General features: G+C 38.9%; 1 protein-coding gene and 1 pseudogene across 2 annotated transcripts; one reads left to right on the top strand and one right to left on the bottom strand.

The window, feature by feature from the left end:
- Nucleotides 1-213: 213 nt before the first annotated feature.
- Nucleotides 214-4455, bottom strand: LOC110052896 (uncharacterized). The gene is made up of 4 exons (XM_020759087.2): nucleotides 4316-4455; nucleotides 2381-2724; nucleotides 1971-2076; nucleotides 214-1658 (listed from the first exon to the last, which is right to left on the bottom strand). The coding sequence occupies exons 1-4, from the start codon at nucleotides 4374-4376 to the stop codon at nucleotides 1441-1443; spliced, it is 729 nt and encodes a 242-aa protein (XP_020614746.2). The 5' UTR covers nucleotides 4377-4455; the 3' UTR covers nucleotides 214-1440.
- Nucleotides 4456-5508: 1053 nt separating this feature from the next.
- On the top strand, nucleotides 5509-13208 carry LOC110052749 (uncharacterized; annotated as a pseudogene). Its single transcript, XR_016208535.1, has 5 exons — nucleotides 5509-5643; nucleotides 10229-10398; nucleotides 11020-11195; nucleotides 11827-11926; nucleotides 12491-13208. The product of XR_016208535.1 is annotated as an uncharacterized LOC110052749 (transcript).
- The last annotated feature ends 5922 nt before the right edge of the window (nucleotides 13209-19130 follow it).

The raw sequence follows: 19130 nt of genomic DNA, 5'->3' as shown, positions 1-19130 counted from the left end.
TAGCTCCTTTAATAACAGCAGACTACCTCGCGATAGTTTCACATGGCCAGTTTATTTTCTGAAATAGTTTTGGTCTACTTGATTTTGGGCTAATCATACCGCTCCCATTTGACCTTCTGCAAGTTTATGGACATGCTTTTCGACTTGCCCACGCAGGGCTGGTGAGAAATAGTTGAAAATCATCCAGAAAGAAAAAAAGAAGAAAAAACTATCGACGCTTTAATTTTTTTTATTTCTAACATCATTGAAAATTTCCGTCCGTGTTCTTAAATCAATCATACAAAGAAAAACCTCGTAACATTCGTTTCCCGGGCCATATATACTTTTCATCCGGAGACAGAGTACACATTGAAACAAAACAGGATAGAAATCATCAACTATCAGTGGGACAGTTTGCTATTTTAAAACAATTTCTCATACTGGAAAAAGAGTAAATTTATCGATTAAAGGAAGCCGCAAATAGCATCAAAGATTTTCTAAGATATTGTTTAATTTGCACTAAACAATTGTTGTACCACAAAATAGTACAACAATACAAAATAGTACAACTTCAAATCTATTGAAGCGAACTATTTTAGCTATATGCTTATCAATGTGGTTTTATAACTGAAATTTCAAATGCATTTTGCTCCCACTAAGGGCCTGAATACATGGTTAATTTCAGCCCGGGCTTAAATTTCAGCCCGGCTTCTGAAACAAATTCTAATGAAATCAAATTGGTGATTACATGAAGAGGGATTCAGCCCGGGCAACGGACTGAAAAGTCTGAAAAAATCCCATGTAATCGAAACGGAATTTCAGCCCGGGCTGAAAAGCAGGAAATAAGATGGCTGCCGCTAAGAAGTAGAAGCGATGTCAATAGAATAAAGGCGATAAAATAGAGAATCTCTCTAATTTCAAAGCTTAGATGGAATAAAAGGACATCGAGACAAGGTTAAACAGCACGAGGCTGTCAGGGAAGCCATGAACTCGGCAAGCTTGAGGACATATTTTCTTTCTATAAAAGTACGTCTTTCTGGCTGAGAGACAGGTTTCGCTTCAGTTCCATCATCATTGTAGGGTGTTACTATCCCAAAAAGTTCAAAATTGAGCGCCAACAAAAGGTCAAACCACGAGAGAAGCAATGCGCCTATTTTCACGATTCGTGTTCTCGGCGCCATCTTGATTCTCTGGAGACTTTTCGCACACAATTTCATATTTGGCGCGGAGGCTAATATTCCAGCCCGGGCTGAAATTCGTTATGTAATCGCAACATAATTTCAGCCCCCCTAGCCGGGCTGAAATTCGCCATGTAATCAGGCCCTAAAAAGGCTAGGTTTCTTATTTACATTCCTATAAGAAATAGACTATTTTGAGAGGTCAAATCATCTAAATACCAAAACTAGAACAGTCTGACACACTGAAATGCGTTACTATTTACAAAGGCTTTTTTTCTGCGCCCTAAACCTCGTTGATCAGCGGCTGCATTGGGACCTTGGTCTTGGTGGTGATAACCTCGTCATAAGAGGGAGGCTTGATTTTCACCTGGTCAGCAGTAGAAGCCCTGTTTCTCTTGCAGCAGAACACAGTGGCGAGCAGCACCAAAATCATAAACATGATAACACTTGCTGCTATCACCACCTTTGTCGTTAAGGGCAATTTCTTGAATTCTCTCCATCCTGCAAGATGAAAAATGAGAGGAAGGATCAAAAGGTGTTGAAAGTGTTTCTCGTCAACGTTAGACGTTATCCTGGCTAAAGAAGGGCAAAGGTAAGCTTCCAGTTTGTGACCGGAAATTTTCGAGTTGCTCGAAAAAATTGATAGCTGGCGATCGCGACGTATCAAACATGAACAGTGCATGAAAATGAGAGCTTTTTTTATAAAGTGCATATCAATCATTTCTTATAGGTAGCTTCAAGCAGTTTCAACCTCGTCCCAGGCTCTTTCTTTTTCTATTGGACCCTGGGAACTAGGTTTAATGACCAACCTACCTATGTGACATATTATGACTTCAGGTTCCGGGGTTTCTGGGAATTGTCCTGAAATGAGTGTTGAATTGAAAAGTGCTCCAAATTCTGTCGTGGCCAGCAAGTCAACCTAGACACAAAACACATGATCACTCTGAGTTTGATTGTGAACTTAAAACACTGCAATTCAGTGCCTGTATACCTCATCTAAGTTTTAAAGGGTTTTAAAGCTGTTCTGCATGTGCATACAAACGTTGTTTACTATGGCAAAATGTTACCGGCGACGTGAAAGTTTCAAAATTGAAGAATAAATAGTTTTAGCTTTTCGCCACAGATTTAAAAGGCTCTTTTAAACTGGTGTGAACGTGGCTCGGGAAAAGGGGGGAAATTTTGGTGGAAATTTCTTGATAAAGGAAAGGATCCTACAAGTATACCTTAAAATTGATTGTACCATTCTCGTTCTTCAAATAACATTGTAGATACACATCAAGTTCTCCAATTGAAAACCCTTCAAGTTCCAAGGGAAAACCAGGAAACTCGATCTTCTCGCCATCAGTAAATGTGGCCGACCAATCATATTCAAGCTCGGGCACTGACACGGTGACGTCAGCAGTCATAGGTTTTTGCCATTGGCCAATGTCCACGGACAGTTTGATAACTTTCTGGCTAAAGGGAAGTGAGCACGTGATCTGGCTGCAGTCGTATGACGTGATGTTACACGAGGTATAGGTAGAAAGTTGGACATTTTGATCCAGCTGTAAAGAGCAGTGTCTCCAACCTTTCAAGGGAGAATAATAAATCAAATAAAAAAGAAAAATTACGGACATGATTTGACATCTGATTTCATGCAAACAGTGCATTTTGTCTGCCCTGATCTCTAGGTGTCATTGAAGTTCCTGGGTTCGTCGCAGGTGTTTCGCAGGTGATGAGCTTAGTGTCCCCGATTATGTCGGTAAAGTCGTTAGACATCAGACCAACGTTAAAAATATTACAAAACCTTGGTTAAGAACAATGAAAATATATCTATAGCTACTCGAACATAATATACAAATAAACAAAATGAATAAAACAGGCAAATAACTAAAATACTTAACTCAGTAAAATACTTTGAAATCTCAGTCCTAAATGTCTCCAAAGCACTACTTTCAATAATGTCTTGTTGTAGTTTGTTCCACATCCTTATAGGACGTGGAAAAAAAGAATAGAAATATACATTCTTTGTGGCGTTTACGTTTAAGAATTTATAATCATGACTGGAACGAATATTGGGTCCGCAGTTTGTATACGAGCGCAAGTAACTACTTTCATCGATATTACAAAATAGTGAATTGGTCACTTCTAAGGTGGCCTCCGTTATAAGCCTAGTGGTTTCTTTTGGAGGTCTGCTCGCCGCTTTTGAGTATGGTCAATATCTTTTGCTATTATTTACATGGTAAATAAATGATGAAGATGATTATATTTTGTAGAAATTACTGGTTAAACTCATAAACTGAACGAATTTTTGCGCTAATTAAGTCGACAATCCACAAACCCAATCTCCCCCATACATAGATGTCCTGTTCTGATATAAAGAACTAATTTATTTCGCTGTACAAACTCTAACTTAACCCGGTTGATTTGTTTTTCATTGCTGCACATCAAATTTCTGCGGGTTTGTCTATGACTCGAACACCCTGCGAGCAGAGCCTCTTTTATCGCTTTTTTGAGCGGACAAAGGATATGTACCGTAAGAAAAGGCTCTGCTTGCAGGGTGTGACTCGAAAGGCTGGTAGTTTTATTGTTATGCTTTGATCAGGCCCTCCCACTATCATGTCCAGAGTTATTCTATTGTGGTTTATGCTGAAAGTTCGACACTACTTGCTATGAAAATTAATGACGTCATCTCAATTTCGCCAAACAGTAGTGCTCTTAGCATTTGGAATACGGTTTTAAGATTTCGGAACTTTAACCGCGATCCACACATTCTATGGAGACGTATAAGATTTAGTGCGTTATAATTTCCTTCCTTGATTAACTAAGATCGTACCAGCGTACTCATTTTCGCCGCGTTTCGAATGAAAATTGCAAAATACTGAGTGAACCGTGAATCATCGAGTAAACAAAACGAATACACGAGCTGAACAGTAACAGAGGCTTGAAATGTGTTCATGAAAATCTTGATTGTAAAAACCATCTAAAATGAATAAGGCTCGGCCACCTTTGACGAGTCTGGGTGACATAAACTTTGTTCAAATTATGATAGTCGCCGCTCAGCTCTGACCGCAGCTTGTTTGATGACAATAGCGGAAGAGATCACTGACAAAATTATTGCACGGGTAAAAAATCCTCAGTCAGTCAGTTGTTTCATAGCATTACTAGTTAACTCTTACCTAAGGCCGTCGACAACAGAGTGAAAAACAACAAGATAGGAAAACTCTTTGGCTCCATCATTCAAACACTTGGTAAAGCTTAAGTTCTTAATTCGCTTCGTTCCGTCTATTTATACGGCAAGAAATGAAACCGAATTTGCATATTGTGTTAGTGATGTCTATTCTATGACGTCAATGGCACAGAAATGTCACGCGATAGCAGGCCGCACCCAAGCTATTTCCTCATCAGCACATCAAATTATGTCACGTAAACAAAAGATAAGTTTAGAACCTCAAAATTCCATTGAGATAATTAAAATAAGGTGAAAAACGAGTCCCGAGAGCAAAAGCAATATACTGAGAATAAATGAAATATTTTTAGCCAGAAAACTATATTGTTAAACTTTCTATTATTGTAATAAGAAGTAAATAATTCCTTGTTTTAGATTTTGAGGTTTGGCATGGAAACCGAAAAATTCTGCAACACACCATTTCAATCTAATTTTGTTTTGGCCTGACTATTTCAGTATTTAGTACAAATCTGACTAGCATTCTATGACGAATGCCGTTCTCTGATTGGCTACGCTACTCACTACCTATTCTGTTGTAGGTAGTGTGCCTAGCAGTGTGCGGTCGTCAACAAAACGGTGTTTTAAAGTGCCTGTGAAGAAGAGTTTAAAGTGCCCGGGCTTTGTGTTTGTAAAGTGCCTGTGAAGAAGATTTATTTAGCTAATGTTAAGTTTTCGGAACGACTAGAGGATTTAAACAATTAGATCATTCGCTCTCGATTTCTATGCGTGATGATTGGTTAACTTGGGCTGCGCACTCTTCAACTATCACGCGACGTAAGTCTCGACCTCATAATCTAATCGTTAAATAAACTTCGGTGTGTGTTACATTTATAGAAAATCGTGGGGATTAGCCCGCAATGAAACAAGGGAACTTTTAAGCTCCCTTTAGTGCCCCATGAAAACCACTAAGGACTGGGAATGAGTCTAGTGAACGGCAACTTCCTATTTATGTAAATGAAACGTTTTGTTGTGCACAATAGGCCACGTTCGATATGTCAGGCTCCGAGGCTTTCGGGCCAAAATTTTAAATTGCCTAAGTTTCTTTTGTCTTTCAATTCCCAAAAGAGACTTGGAAACAAAGAAAACAACACCAAATATAGAAGAGTTTGTCCTTAAAGCCTTGGAGCCATGTTAGAATACTGATATATCGAACGTGGCCTAGACGCCGTTCGCCGTACTAGTACAGTGGCTCGTCGTCTTTTTCCTGTATCAAAATGTTTTCTCTAAGAAACAGTCTTGCCGTGGGAGTCACGACACAAATAATTCCAGCATCTACAGGTATTTATTTGACGCGCGGCTTGCTGTCTTTTGTGGTCATCTTCATGCGAAAATTCTGCGAAAATTAAGCTCTGTCTGGACCTGTCTTCAATTTGAGTTTTCTTCTTGTTTGCGATGAAATAGAATTAAGCTTGATTCATTATAGGAAAATTGTTTATCGTACGTAGTAAGAAAAGTCGAGAGATAAAATGTGAGAAAGACTGCGGTTCCTTTGAGCGATGCATGATTCCTCGAAAATTGTCAATGACAAGGATTCACGGAAACTTAACAAGGGCGACTTACAGCAAAACGAAGTCAAGCGTGCCCCTCAAGAAATTATTGGAAAATTGGATCCACTAGTCGTTCCAAGAATACGGCTAATGGGCCTAATGTTCAAAAAAATCAATTAATTATTTAAGCAATACAAAACATGTACCGTGTTTCTATAGAATTATAGAAACACGAGTGGAAGTTTGGGAGAACGAGAAATGCTGTGGGAACACGAGCCGGAGGCGAGTGTTTCCACAGCTTTTTCGAGTTCTCCCAAACTTTCACAGCTCGTGCTAGTTCTGTGTTTCCATCGAGTTATAGAAACACGATTTTTAACCAATCAGCGCGCGTATTTTCTTAGGACTGTTTTCTAATGATTTTTGAAATTACTAGCGAGTTTGATACTCAAATAGTCAATTCATTATTGCATTCTTGAAACGACTAGCGGGTTAAATATTCAAATAATTAATTAATGTAATCTTGAGGAACACGCTTCACTTGGTTTGACTGTAAATAATTTTAACTAACGAATAGTTACGAAGATGAAACCTTCAAGGAAAGAACGTAATATTCTGAAGCACGATCAACGAAAGTTGTTCCTTGGATTATAAGTGCCATACAGAGTTCTGGCCTCTTCCAGTGAATCGATATCAGGCGGTTTGAATTCCTGGAAATTTACCGATTGTAGCTGAATTCAGTGTGAATTCCTGTTTGGTAATGAAAAGGAATGCAGAGTTAAATTTCTCCTAAATGAAGGTAACGATATTAACTCTTCAAACATCGGACATGCCAATGTCGGCCAATTTTTCCACGCTACGCCGAAGAAATTTGAAAACGCAGCTTTATTTCTACGGTTAGACCTACCGTCCACACTAACCTGGGCCGAAAAAGGAGCTTTTTAAAGACGATCTTCAAACCGGGGGAATCTGAAAACGTTGGCTTTTCGTTTTAGTGTGGACGAAAACATTTTGAAAACGGAGCTTTTCGAAAACGATGACGTCTCGATAATCATGTGATTAACCCTAACCCTCAAGGGTGCACTGAGACTTTTCTGCCGCCATGATTGTTGCGTTTTCAACTTTATCCGGCGTAGTGTGGACGAAAAACATTTGATGCGAAAACGCCGTTTACAAATTTCTCCGGCGCAGTGTGGACGTGGTCTAAAATCGAGCTTTTTCTGAACCAATGCTTACATGTAACATGTTGAATTGCAAAGGATTTACTTTAAAAACCAGAACAACAGTTTCTCGGCGGTCTTTCTGAATACAGGTATTCTTATAAACACAAAGGAAGGAACTTATTATCAACATGCAAAAGGCAAATGTTATAAAGAGAAAGCGAAAGAAAAACACGAACACGAATTCGCGTCGAACTAAAGAGTGAAGCAGGGCTTGGTCGTAAGAACTTATTGGTGAATTGCAAAGAACACAGCGTTTCTTACAAATAATTAACAATTAGTATATTCTCAGCTCCGACTATTGCATTTCTAGCTCTCTGATTGGCTCAAAAACTCCGACTATGAGCCATTAGTCGGAGTTTTACCTTATATGGAAAACAGTGCGCCAAGTTTAAAAATTTTCCGCTCTGTAAAATTGTTGAAATAAAAATCGGCGGCAAAAACCCGATTAAGAATATACTAAAACAATTATTCCATTCGACCTTGTTGGATATGAAGTGATCATAACCAACTCGCGCTACGCGCTCGTTGGTTATTTATCACTTCATATCCAACGCGGTTTCATGGAATAATTGTTAATTATTCACCGAAGTGGAGGTGAATAGTGGTGGATATCCATCACTTTCACCGACACTGAGGTGAATAATTGTTTTAGTATATACCACACAAGCTGAATAATTAGCGGACCAAAACGTTATTTTATGTGCGACAAGCGGTCGGAAATTTTAAAATCTCTCGCGCCGGCTGCTCGAAGGTGAATAGTACTTGCTAATCACCTCCGAGGTAACCAATCAGAGCGCGCGAAAAGCACTGTTCACTTGTGTGGTATATACTAACACTTATTAGTAGAATTCTACTAGTATACTAATGCAAATGCTGCAATCTGATTGGTTGAGCTACTCGTATACTACCAGCCATTATAGTTCACCACTAAATTTTCTCCGATTCTTATTGGTTTAAATTGATCACGTGACGCGATAGTGTTCGTCCGCGGAGAGACACTATCAGCCCATTGTGCCCGTCCGAGGAAAATACCCGGATGGATAGTATTCGTCCATGAAAATATTTCTGTAAACAAGCGGGCTTACAGAAAATAAACAATTGAACTTGTATTAAGAGGGTTTTTGTTTGTTTTCTATTTCAAATTTTACATTTGGCTTTCACGGCTTTCATCTAAAACAGTTGAAAATAATTCAACATGATTTTTGAACTGGCGCAAGGAAGAAAATTTAGTGGTGAACAATAAAGACAATAGAGTGTTTATGTCTCGGAACTATCGGTGTGATAGTTGCCCCTTGGAAATTTGATGTTCTTAAAACTAGCATATTCGCCCTCGAAGCTTCGCCTCTTGGGCAAATATTTGTTTTAAGAACATCAAATTTCCGCGGGGCAACTATCAGCCTATAGTTCCTCGACAGAAACACTCTATTGTTTAATTAGAGTGCAGTGGCTGTCGCTCGTCCACAAAATATGACGTTTTTATCGTTTTCCGAGGTTTTGGAAGAAAGTTTCGATGTAAATGGATAATTAAATACCTGAGAAGACTAAAAGAAGGACATCAGCGGTTTCTTGACTTTAAAAACTTGAAATTATTGAAAAAACGGGTGCGCGCGCGTAAACAACTGCAAATTTACCAAGGACAATTCAATGCGTGCGATTTTGTCAAAGCGTAAAGTTCAGTAATGCATAGAGAAATAAAAAGAAACCGTTATTTGCATTTATTTTAGTTAGAATTCTACTAAAACAATTAGATTATTCCCTCTCGATTTCTATGAGGCGATAGTTGGTTCGGCCTACGGCCTCATGAACTATCACCTCATAGAAATCTCGAGCTCATGATCTAATTGTTAAATCTTGACAAAGCAGGTTTATCATTGACGAAGCATAATGTCCCCGCGACGCCGAATATCGACGAATAGGTCAACAGAAATTTAAGGTTTAGTTTTGGTTAAAAACTCGGCTGTACATTATCAACAAAGCTCAGCAGAGCTGATAGAATCGAAATAGAAAATTACTATTACTGTAAACCAGCCACGTTACTTTTGGATTTAATAGTACTGTACACTTTTCTTATCGCTACTTTCCCAGGGTCACTTTATGGAGTACAGTGTTATTTTCACAAAACCATGACAAACTCAAAGACAACCTAAAAACGCTGCTTTGAAAAAAGCCCTCGATGGAATCAATCGTTGAATCAATCGTTGTCCTTCCTGCAGCTCTACTTACACTATGTTTACGCTATAAGAAAAAGTTCCTTGTGTCTCTTGATTATCTCTAGTTACCGCTATATAATGATATTTCGAGCCATACCATGAGAAGGGTACGTGGAGAACTTAATTCTCCAAAACGCGCTCCGATCAGCCTAAGTATCTGTCCGCACGCCGTTGAATAATCAATAGGTTTTGTTAAGTCTAAAATAATGTCGCTGAAGACATCTGGTTTTCGATACTTTTTTCGTACAACAGTAGATAAAACTGGGTCACTAGTATCATACAGGCCATATTCCAAAGTTATACATTTAGTCTCATGTTATTGTTTTAGTTTCTACTTCATCATTTTTCAAAACGTTAACGCAGCGTGCTTCAACCAATCACAGCGAAGTATTCTCTTCTCGACCAATCAGTTGTAGAACCAAGCCAGCCGTAAAGTGTCACTTTTCCAGCGGTTTTTACAAGCTGCTTCGCTTGCATGTTTAATTTCCGCGCTTTTCACAGAATACACCGGGGATGTTTTGATTAAGCTACTGGGTCAGGTTGCTTGACGCTAACCCAGGATAAAAAGTTAACCGAAGTATTAATTTTTTTGTATATACTTTGAGACAAGAGATTGTGATAAAACAGTCCGGACATTTGAGAACACTCGAGAAACGTAGAAAACACTCGCCTGCGGCTCTTGTTTTCTACATTTCCCTCGTGTTCTCAAATGCCCGTCGTTTTTTTTTATCACAGTGTAATGCACGGCTTAGGCTTCTTTATTTGTTAAATAAATAATTAAATAAATAAATAAACTCTGATAATACATATATAAAAATATATGAATTATAAAAGAGCATGATATAAAAATATATAGTTTAAAAGTCTATTGATTCTTAGCTTAATAGGGAAGTAACTTAGTGTTAAAACCACTCAGGGAGTTTGACTCAGCTATTTCCGCGGGCAGTTTTTTCCATAGTTTTTGTCTTATGGTCCTTAAGAGGAAAGAATAAAGAGAGCGGCGGTTCTTGTGGCGGCTCCACCACTCTAGGCAACCGATGCGGTATCAGCGATGACTGCAGCAAAACCACGTGCAAAATGGATTTTGTTGAGAAGCCAATCACACTCACACTAGAGGTACTCACATCAACATCATGAAACGTATTGTCCAAAACAATTCTGGAATTTTTTCTTGCTCAGTATTCTTACTTTATTCCTCATTAATTCCCCCCTTCCCCCAATCAGCCCCTCTTCCCCCGGTCAGCCCCCCCTTCCCCCGGTCAGCCTTATGAGTCAAAGTGGCTGCTGATTTACGCAGCTTAACCATAATGAGTTTGAATTGGTCTCTAACTTTTTTCATTGTTATCAACAGTTTCATCGTCAAGAGCACGTCAGGCCTTTGAAAAGGCTCTCTTGTAGGGTTTAGTATATGATAAGAGAAAGCTGTTAGCGAAAAGAGCCGAGCGGGATAGACGGGGTTTGTGAGGGGAAGGAGGTTGGGGAGGGCATGACTTATTCTCAATCAAAGCAATCTTAGTTTCTACGCTGAGAAAAAGGTCGATCTAAATTGCGGCATTCTCTGTTAATTGGTTAATTCCAGTTCAAAATGTTAATTATACTTGTTAGCTAATTACTTGTTGTAATGTGTACCATCACAAAGCAATGTCGAGAATTTGACGCCACATCCAGATGATCCGAATAAAACATACATCGTGCTCTTTGAAGAGATTAATTGATATTAATTTCATTATCCGTTAGGTCAATAAGTGTGATGACCCAGTGAGTGTAACCGCCAAAATGGGCGGCTGGTCTCATACTTACACCAGTGACGACATTGTAGAAGTACCAGGCTTCACCGCTACCTTGCCTTCTTGTCCGCTGGTGTATACGTACAAGTCGCACTTACTCCTAACGGCGACGAGCTACGCCTAACGGTGGGTTGGTACTTTGTGTAAGACTCATGATGAGTATACAATCGTGATATTTTTCTTCAGCTGCAGAACTCTACTCAAGTCGCGTGGTTCCCAAGCTTCGCGCGGCTAAACGCACATTGTACGAAGTTGACGTTTGTATGGTTGTGACTAACCTCTACAGTTCACTATGTTAATTACACACAAGAACAGTTTATAGAAGGAATTTATCTTGAAAGAAAAAGGAAATCTAAGTAATTTATCTTTTGTTGAGAGTAGTTTTTACAAATTCCGTTGAATTGAACATTTTTTTTAAAGTCGAAACTCCATAGAGATTTCCCGCACTCAGCAGGCTAACGTGAAGACCAGCAGAAAATTTCGCAGCATTGGGCACAATAGGCCTTTTCACGGTTAACCTTTCTTATTGGCATTACACTATAATTCAAAATGTATGTGAGGCAATTTCTGGCAATTTTGTAGTTTCTGCCCGAAATTGCATCGGATCCACGTTGTATTACATTGTAATGAAAATGAGAAAAGTTAACCATGAATTGCGGGACAGTATTTCATGAATGAAGTCACTCAACTGTATGCATGTACTCTCGGCCAATGAGAGGGCAAAGGATCTGACATCAGTTTTGTCGTCTGTTAACAGGTGAAACTCCTGGCTGGAGGAAAGATTATGGGAAAAGGCAATTATCCTGTGAAAGCGACCGTGATGGAAGGAGACTTGCCAATTAATACCAATGCGTGTGGTACGCATGCATAAGTCTTAAAGCAAATAATATTCCCCTAACTGAAAGAGACTATCCTTACCATATAACAAGCGTTTTATGATGCCACTTCAGACCTAAAAAAATTGTAATATTTACTTCTCTACGGCTAACCGCAAGCAAACCAGTGTGAATATGAACAATTAAGCATTTGGTGAGTGCATTTCACTCCATCAACAAATTATAACCAGTTTCTACCCTGTCCAGGCCTAAACTAAATCAGATATGGCAGCGGCCATTCTGAAAGGTTTGGTTACCAATGATGGTATCGAGCGTTTACGAAACGGAAATCAGTCACGGGGGTACGTTTCCATAATGGGCTCTGTAAATTTCTGCGAAACATTTCGACGAACATCTCAAGTTTGGGAAAACGCTCAGACCTAAATCTTGGAGAACTGTCTTCTTTATGAATCTCTTATAACATCACAATATCTTGACTTTACCCACTGGATGGTTTTCGATTTATTTTTTTATCGCGTGTCAGTGAAAACGATCCATTGTGAATTTATCATTGTAAACTGAGCTTGTAAACGTTTTTTTATTTAGGTTTCTTTGGATGGTGGTATGGCATGTCTGTTGTGGGTAAGGGATCCATGATTGGTGGCTCTCTTGTCTTCATCATCATCATGATCATCTGCTGCTGTTGCTGCTGCTGCAGGTCCAATCGACCGAACTACTAAGGGCCCATTATCGTGCAACCCGTTTATGAGCCTTCTGTCATGGCAGCCAGCACTAAGAGTATCGTTCCTATGCGAGCGCTTGTGAACGAGGCTGTGTAAAAGGAATTGTTTTTCGTTTTTAAATGTCTCATTTAAATTGTTTATGGCTTTTAAATCACTTATGATATGCATGCATATGATGTGGAATATCTGGTATGAGGTATGTCACTCACAACTCTAAATCCGTAATTTGATTTGTTTCTGAATTCATCGAAGCTGTTTCTGGGCCATTTAGGGGTTTAGCCGATAATGAATCTTTAATCTGTTGATGTTGATCCGTTTACAACTAAGATTTTGATTCAAGTAGTTCTTAATTCACCTCTCATATTGTGGAAAGAAATGTAGTTTATGTGGGTACTATCTAGCATTTTAAATTCAACTAGTTATGTAGTTTCAGGGGTTAGCATGTTTGCTTTGAAAATAGATTAGTAAGCCTCGAGGACATTTTCTAAAGGAAGTGTTGTAATGTTTGCGAGAATGTTTGATAATAAAAAGCTGCACAGAGAGAGTTACACGAGCTCTCTTTAGGAGATTTAACTGTAAAAGAGTGTATCAGTTCTTCTAGCAAACAGATAAACCCCGCAACAACGAAATCAGCACATCCTTAGCTTTACGTTGTCCCTGCTGTTGTGGTCTATAAAACGCCACCGTGTAGACGTATCGGTGTTCTGTTTGCTTCTATATTTTCGATTTAAACCTCGAAGCCATTGAAAAATTCCAAGCGAACGAAAGGGGTCAAAGCGCGACTTACAGTCAACCTTCCATTCGCCCCAGAAAACTTCCAGAAATCCACACCGGAATTTATGGTCGAATGGAAAGCGCTCCTTGTTTTGATAGAGACCTCACTGCTTTTATTGTGTAAATCAAGTTGATCTGATGCTAACTAGTCTAAATTACATGAGAAAAGCAGAAACGTTGGTATCAAAGCAAGGTGACCTGGAGTCTCACTTGCATTCATAGGCCAGGTAACTAAGCACACAATTATAAAATGGCCTATTGCGTGCGCAGCCTTTTGGAAAAGGGTATTTTACAGAAAAAGAAAATATCTAAGTATGGGTTAAGGTCGGCGCACACGAGGCGATGAGTCCTTGTAACAAGTTGTAGGGACAAGTTCCTTCGTGTGAACCAACAACTTTTGTCAAAAATCTATTCGCGGGAACTGAAATTAAAGACCCTTCGTGCGAGCTATGGGACAAGCCCCTGTGACCAAATTAAAGTAAACCAGTCACAGATCCGCACGATAAGATCCCATAATTCGTTATGACGTCTGTTTCGAGATGATGATTCATGGCTCGGCTCGGCAAGACGATGTTGATATTGAAGTAGCAGCTTGGAATGTTAATGCCACATGAAATCGGAAATCGGAAAAATGCAAGCACTGAATAATTTATAATCTGCAGTTTTTTTGCGCTGATTTATTTCAATGCTACATTAATGATTTAATAATTTCGGTTTCATGTTGGGAAAGTAGCAGAGTGAAAGAATGATACGCTTTGCCTTTAGTTTTTGCTATGTTTCTGTGCAATTAGCCTCCGTGTGTAATAGTCCTTGCAGCCAGTCCCCTCGTGGAATCTAATTTCCAGCTCTTTCCATCAGTTAAACTTTGATCGATCAATACTACCACTATGAAGATATGATTGATCATCGCAGTTATAAACACAACTTAAGCAGCTGTGAAATTAAAACCTGAAAAAAAAAAAAAAAAAACAGGTCTGAACGGGATTCGAACCCATGACCATTGCGATACAGGTGCAGTGCTCTACCAACTGACCTATCAAGCCAACAGGGAGCTGGGCACTTTGTGAGTTCGTAGTATACCCGTAGAAGGTAAAGAATACATATATCTTATTGGATGTTTTGGTGTGCAGTATCGCTGTATATTTTTACGAGTTGTGCCGTATTTTGACGAGCCCGTAGGTATGGGGCGCCGAACCAGTCAATATTCCCTAAATTTTTCTATGGTCTGTTTGACTTTCTACATGCTCAACTCGACTTTTTACATGTTCAACTCGACTTTTTGTATGGTCAATTAATTACTTTTTATATGGTCAAATAATCACTCTTTATATGGTCAACTAATCACTCTTTATATGGTCAACTGATCACTTTTTATATGGTCAGCTAATTACTTTTTATATGGTCAAATAATCACTTTTTATATGGTCAACTAATCACTTTTTATATGGTCAACTAATCACTTTTTATATGGTCAACTAATCACTTTTTATATGGTTAAATAATCACTTTTTATGTGGTCAACTAATCACTTTTTATATGGTCAACTAATCACTTTTTATACGGTCAACTAATCACTTTTTATGTGGTCAACTAATCACTTTTTATGTGGTCAACTAATCACTTTTTATGTGGTCAACTAATCACCTTTTATATGGTCAACTAATCACTTTTTATATGGTTAAATAATCACTTTTTATGTGGTCAACTAATCACTTTTTATATGGTCAACTAATCACTTTTTATTTGGTAAACACGACTTTTTTATGGTGATGTATTTATTTTATTTATGGTTAACTTGCGAATATCTTAATGGCGACCACAATGCATTGCGCCCAAACTCAAACAAAGATTGCTGGCCGCAATGAAGATGAGCAGGGGGTGCAGCAAATCTCCTCGGCCTGTGCCATTGCCAAGCAGGCCCTCGAGGCGATTGGAAACTTGCAGAGTAATGATATTGGAAATGTGGCAGCGTTGAGCTTAGAATGGTATTCATGGTCATTTTGAGTCTGATAGTTAGGAGATAAACATCGTGTGAAGAGTTATCAGACGATAAAGTTACTGTCTCTATCTTGATTATCTTCTCTTAAATTTCTCAGACTGTTGGTTTACTCTTGAGTTAACTGTTGAATTAAATCAGTGTTACAACATTTTTGCTTTTACAAGAACAGCAGACATCATTAAAACATTTTTTTTATGAAAGTCAACATAACCTTATAGTGTAACCAAGGCTGACACAACATTTAAATATTTTGTTTCAATGACTTGTTTGAAGTAAGAAACGTTACAAATCCTTTGTTAGGGTTTCAAACAATCTCTTTTAATTTAAATAGTAATAGTAATGAAGGCTGGTTTGTTTTGTGGCTGACTGTAGTCTCTAGTGTCGATTTCTTTCTTCCACAAATTAAGAGTTTCTAACGACATTCAGCTCATTCTATATCCTTTAAATGAAAGAACACAGAACTCGTAAACATTTCAAGTATGTATTTTCACCGCGTCTATCATTTTCTTGCAAAGGATTGTACTGATTTTCCAAGAATGCCGTCTGCTGATCAGAAAGTGGAACAGTTGTATCTGGAGCTACTATCTGATAGTCTTCCATTCTCGTCCCCATAGCCCTTTTCGCGTCTCTTAGCCGGCGGGGCCTTGGCACGAGAATCGAAGGGCCCTTCAATTCTTGTGCCAAGAAGTCTTCTTCTTCCATGGGGAATGGGCCTGAGGGATTAAATCCATAATCATGCATGCTGCCTGGATCAAACACATTTGCAACTGTAGCATATCCACAGTGTTCATTTTCAAGCATCCCAGCCGTACATAAATGAAGAGGAGATAGGGGATGGTTTTCCCACTGCCTTTTAAATTCCTGCAAGGACTTATTAATCCTGGGCATGAATGTGTAATGTAATGCAAATAAGTGCAGCTCATTGAGGGGATCGAGGAGTCCATTATCCTCCAAGCGAGCAAATGTTCTTGCAAAGAAAAAAGAAGTCCTGAGTAAATCTGTCTGTGGGCCCTCTCCACACGACAGTTGTGCACAGAACTACCAGTTATAATGCTACCTCTATCACAACCTCTCTGCTCTAAAATAAATTCTGCCACTTCGAAATTTTCCATACCATAGTCGCTTCTCACTCTAGAAGGTAACCCGTAACTGTTGACGCCTTCAACAAATTGTTCCAAGACTGTATCTGCTTTTTTTTGTACTTGCAGCAGTGTGCATAAATTATAATTCGGGAATATCCATCGACATACACATGAGTAATAAGCCTCCACCTTATAAGTTTGTGATTACTATCGATATGCCAGAGGGTACATGGAATTGGAACATTGTACTTTCTTCTGTAAATTGCTGAACCCCACCGTAAAGTGGTACCAACAGGATCAAGGGCGCGAAGACAATTTCTAACTCGCCATCGTTGAATATTTAGGCCTCTAATTCTCAGAGCACCAAGCAGTCGGGCCTGTCCGGTAGTAAGCGTTAGTTCTTGGATTTCTTGTACAATTCTATTCAAATCGGAATCTGTAATCTGAGTCCAGCTTGACTCTTCGAGGTTGGTCGTGCCATACATCAATCTCCTCCTTCTAAGGGTGCTCTCACTTACACCAAGTAAGTCGGCCGGCTATCTTTTTCCATGGAAAATGCATTTCTCTTAAAAAAAGTATTTGGTCTTCCTCAATGACATAACCAGGGCCCCCGGGTCCACCATATTTGGAATCAGTTAGGCTACTGTATGCCCTTTAGCCCATAGAATCTGACATTTCGTTTCTGCATTGCTGTAGCTGATCACTCAAGTTCCTGACCTTAATCAGCGTCACGTTCAAGATTGACGTAACATCAAATAAATCGTTGTTATTTTCAATATTAGAGATTACCAACTGAATGGTCTCTGCAGCAGTAATCAATCGATCAGCAGCTTGATCAATATCCTCAAAAAGCAAGTTATTGTATCTTTCTGCTTCTTCGAATGAGGATATTGTCGAAAGCAGTAACCTGAAATTGTTAAAGAATAAAAACAACCCGTGTTCGTTGCGTTCTCTTGCGAGGTCTCGCGCCATAACAGTTTTGCTGCTTCCTCAAAAGCCACAGACCGTTGAGTTTGGGCACAATGCATTGTGGTCGTTTTTAAAATATTCGAAAGTTGACCATAAATAAAATAAATGCATGACCATAAAAAAAGTCGTGTTGACCATGTAAAAATGTTTAGTCGACCATAAAAAAGTCGTGTTGACCATATAAAAATGTTTAGTTGACCATATAAAAAGTCGTGTTGACCATATAAAAAGTGATTGATTGACCATATAAAAAGTCGAGTTAAGCATATAAAAAGTCAAAGTATATAAAAAGTCGAGTTGAACATGTAAAAAGTTGAGTTGAGCATAAAGAAAGACAAATAGACCATGGAAAATGCAGGGAATATTGACTGGTCCGGCGCCCCATAAAGGCCCATAGCCTGCTGCTTACGTGCCGCAGAGATATTTAATTTCAGGCTAATTCGTAGCGACTCAATCGCCAGAAATTTCATATTCCATCGAGATAACTCGAGGGCAAAAGCAATATACTGGAAATAAAAATGAGATATTTTTAGCCAGAAAACTGTATTTATAGACCTTTGATATTACCGGATATTGCTGTTGGTTTGCAAAACAAACTTTCTATTATTGTAATAAGGAGTAAATAATTCCTAGTTTTAGATTTTGAGGTTTGGCATGGAAACCGAAAAATCCTGCAACACACCATTTCAATCTTTTGGCCTGACTATTTCAGTATTTACTGATAAAACTGACTAGCGTTCTATGACGAATGCCGTTCTCTGATTGGCTACGCTACTCACGATCTGTTCTGTTGTAGATAGTGTGCCTAGCAGTGTGCGGTCGTCAACAAAGCGAAGGCAGCGTCTTTGTGTTTTTAAGTGCCTGTGAACAAGATTAATTAAGCTAATGTTAAGTTTTCTGAACGACTAGAGGATTTATTAGATTATTCGTTCTCGATTTCTATGCGTCATGATTGGATAATTCGGGCTGCGCCCTCTTCAACTATCACGCGACGTAAGTCTCGACCTCATAATCTAATTGTTAAATAGACTTCGGTTTATAAGTAGAATATCGTGGGCATTAAGCCGCAATGAAACAAGGGAACTTTTAAGCTCCCTTGATGCATCTTTTGTGCCCCATGAAAACCACTAAGGACTGGGAACGAGTCTAGCACCCGGCAGCTTTCCATTTATGTAAATGAAACGTTTTGTTGTGCACAAATAGATCGTTTTCACGTGATGCCATCGTTTTCTAAAATTGAAAACTAAAGAGCCACCAAAGTTTTTATCCTCATCAGGCATAAGAGGGGCTAAATTTATATCTGTTTACAATTTTACAGCTCAATAGTGTGCTTTGTCTGGAAAACAGCGTATTTTGAATTTCAGAGTTATGGCGGTGCGTGACACAAAGCTACGATCGCATTTGTCGAAAAATATATACCTATCTCATGATTTTTAGCTTTTTTATAAGTTAGAGCATTAGGAAAAGTGCTTATGTAAATGTTTGTTTGTTCAGCACAAACAATCAGTCGCCTAGATAGCCGAAGTAAGCCCCAGATGGTGCCACAGAGGTGCACCAACATGGCGGCTCCGTACTGAGCTCTGTAAATTTCTGCGAAACATTTCGACAAATATCTGCGCTTTGGGAAAACGCACAGACCTAAAACTTGGAGAAGTGTTCTCTTTATTTATTTCCTATAA

The sequence above is a fragment of the Orbicella faveolata genome, unplaced genomic scaffold (assembly GCF_042242905.1).
Source record: "Orbicella faveolata isolate gen_17 unplaced genomic scaffold, um_ofav_v1 contig_25, whole genome shotgun sequence".
In the NCBI taxonomy this organism is placed as follows: Eukaryota; Metazoa; Cnidaria; class Anthozoa; order Scleractinia; family Merulinidae; genus Orbicella; species Orbicella faveolata.
Note: the sequence above shows the minus strand (reverse complement) of the source record. Positions and strands in the feature narration are given on the sequence as shown.

Bases quoted from the DNA above. Each gene is read 5' to 3' on its own strand.
- LOC110052896 (XM_020759087.2), bottom strand. From the start codon at position 4,376: ATGATGGAGCCAAAGAGTTTTCCTATCTTGTTGTTTTTCACTCTGTTG. The intron at 2,725-4,315 runs GTAAGAGTTAAC...CTCCCTTGAAAG, and splicing joins TCTGTTGTCGACGGCCTTAG to GTTGGAGACACTGCTCTTTA. The intron at 1,659-1,970 runs GTAGGTTGGTCA...TTCATCTTGCAG, and splicing joins AGTCATAATATGTCACATAG to GATGGAGAGAATTCAAGAAA.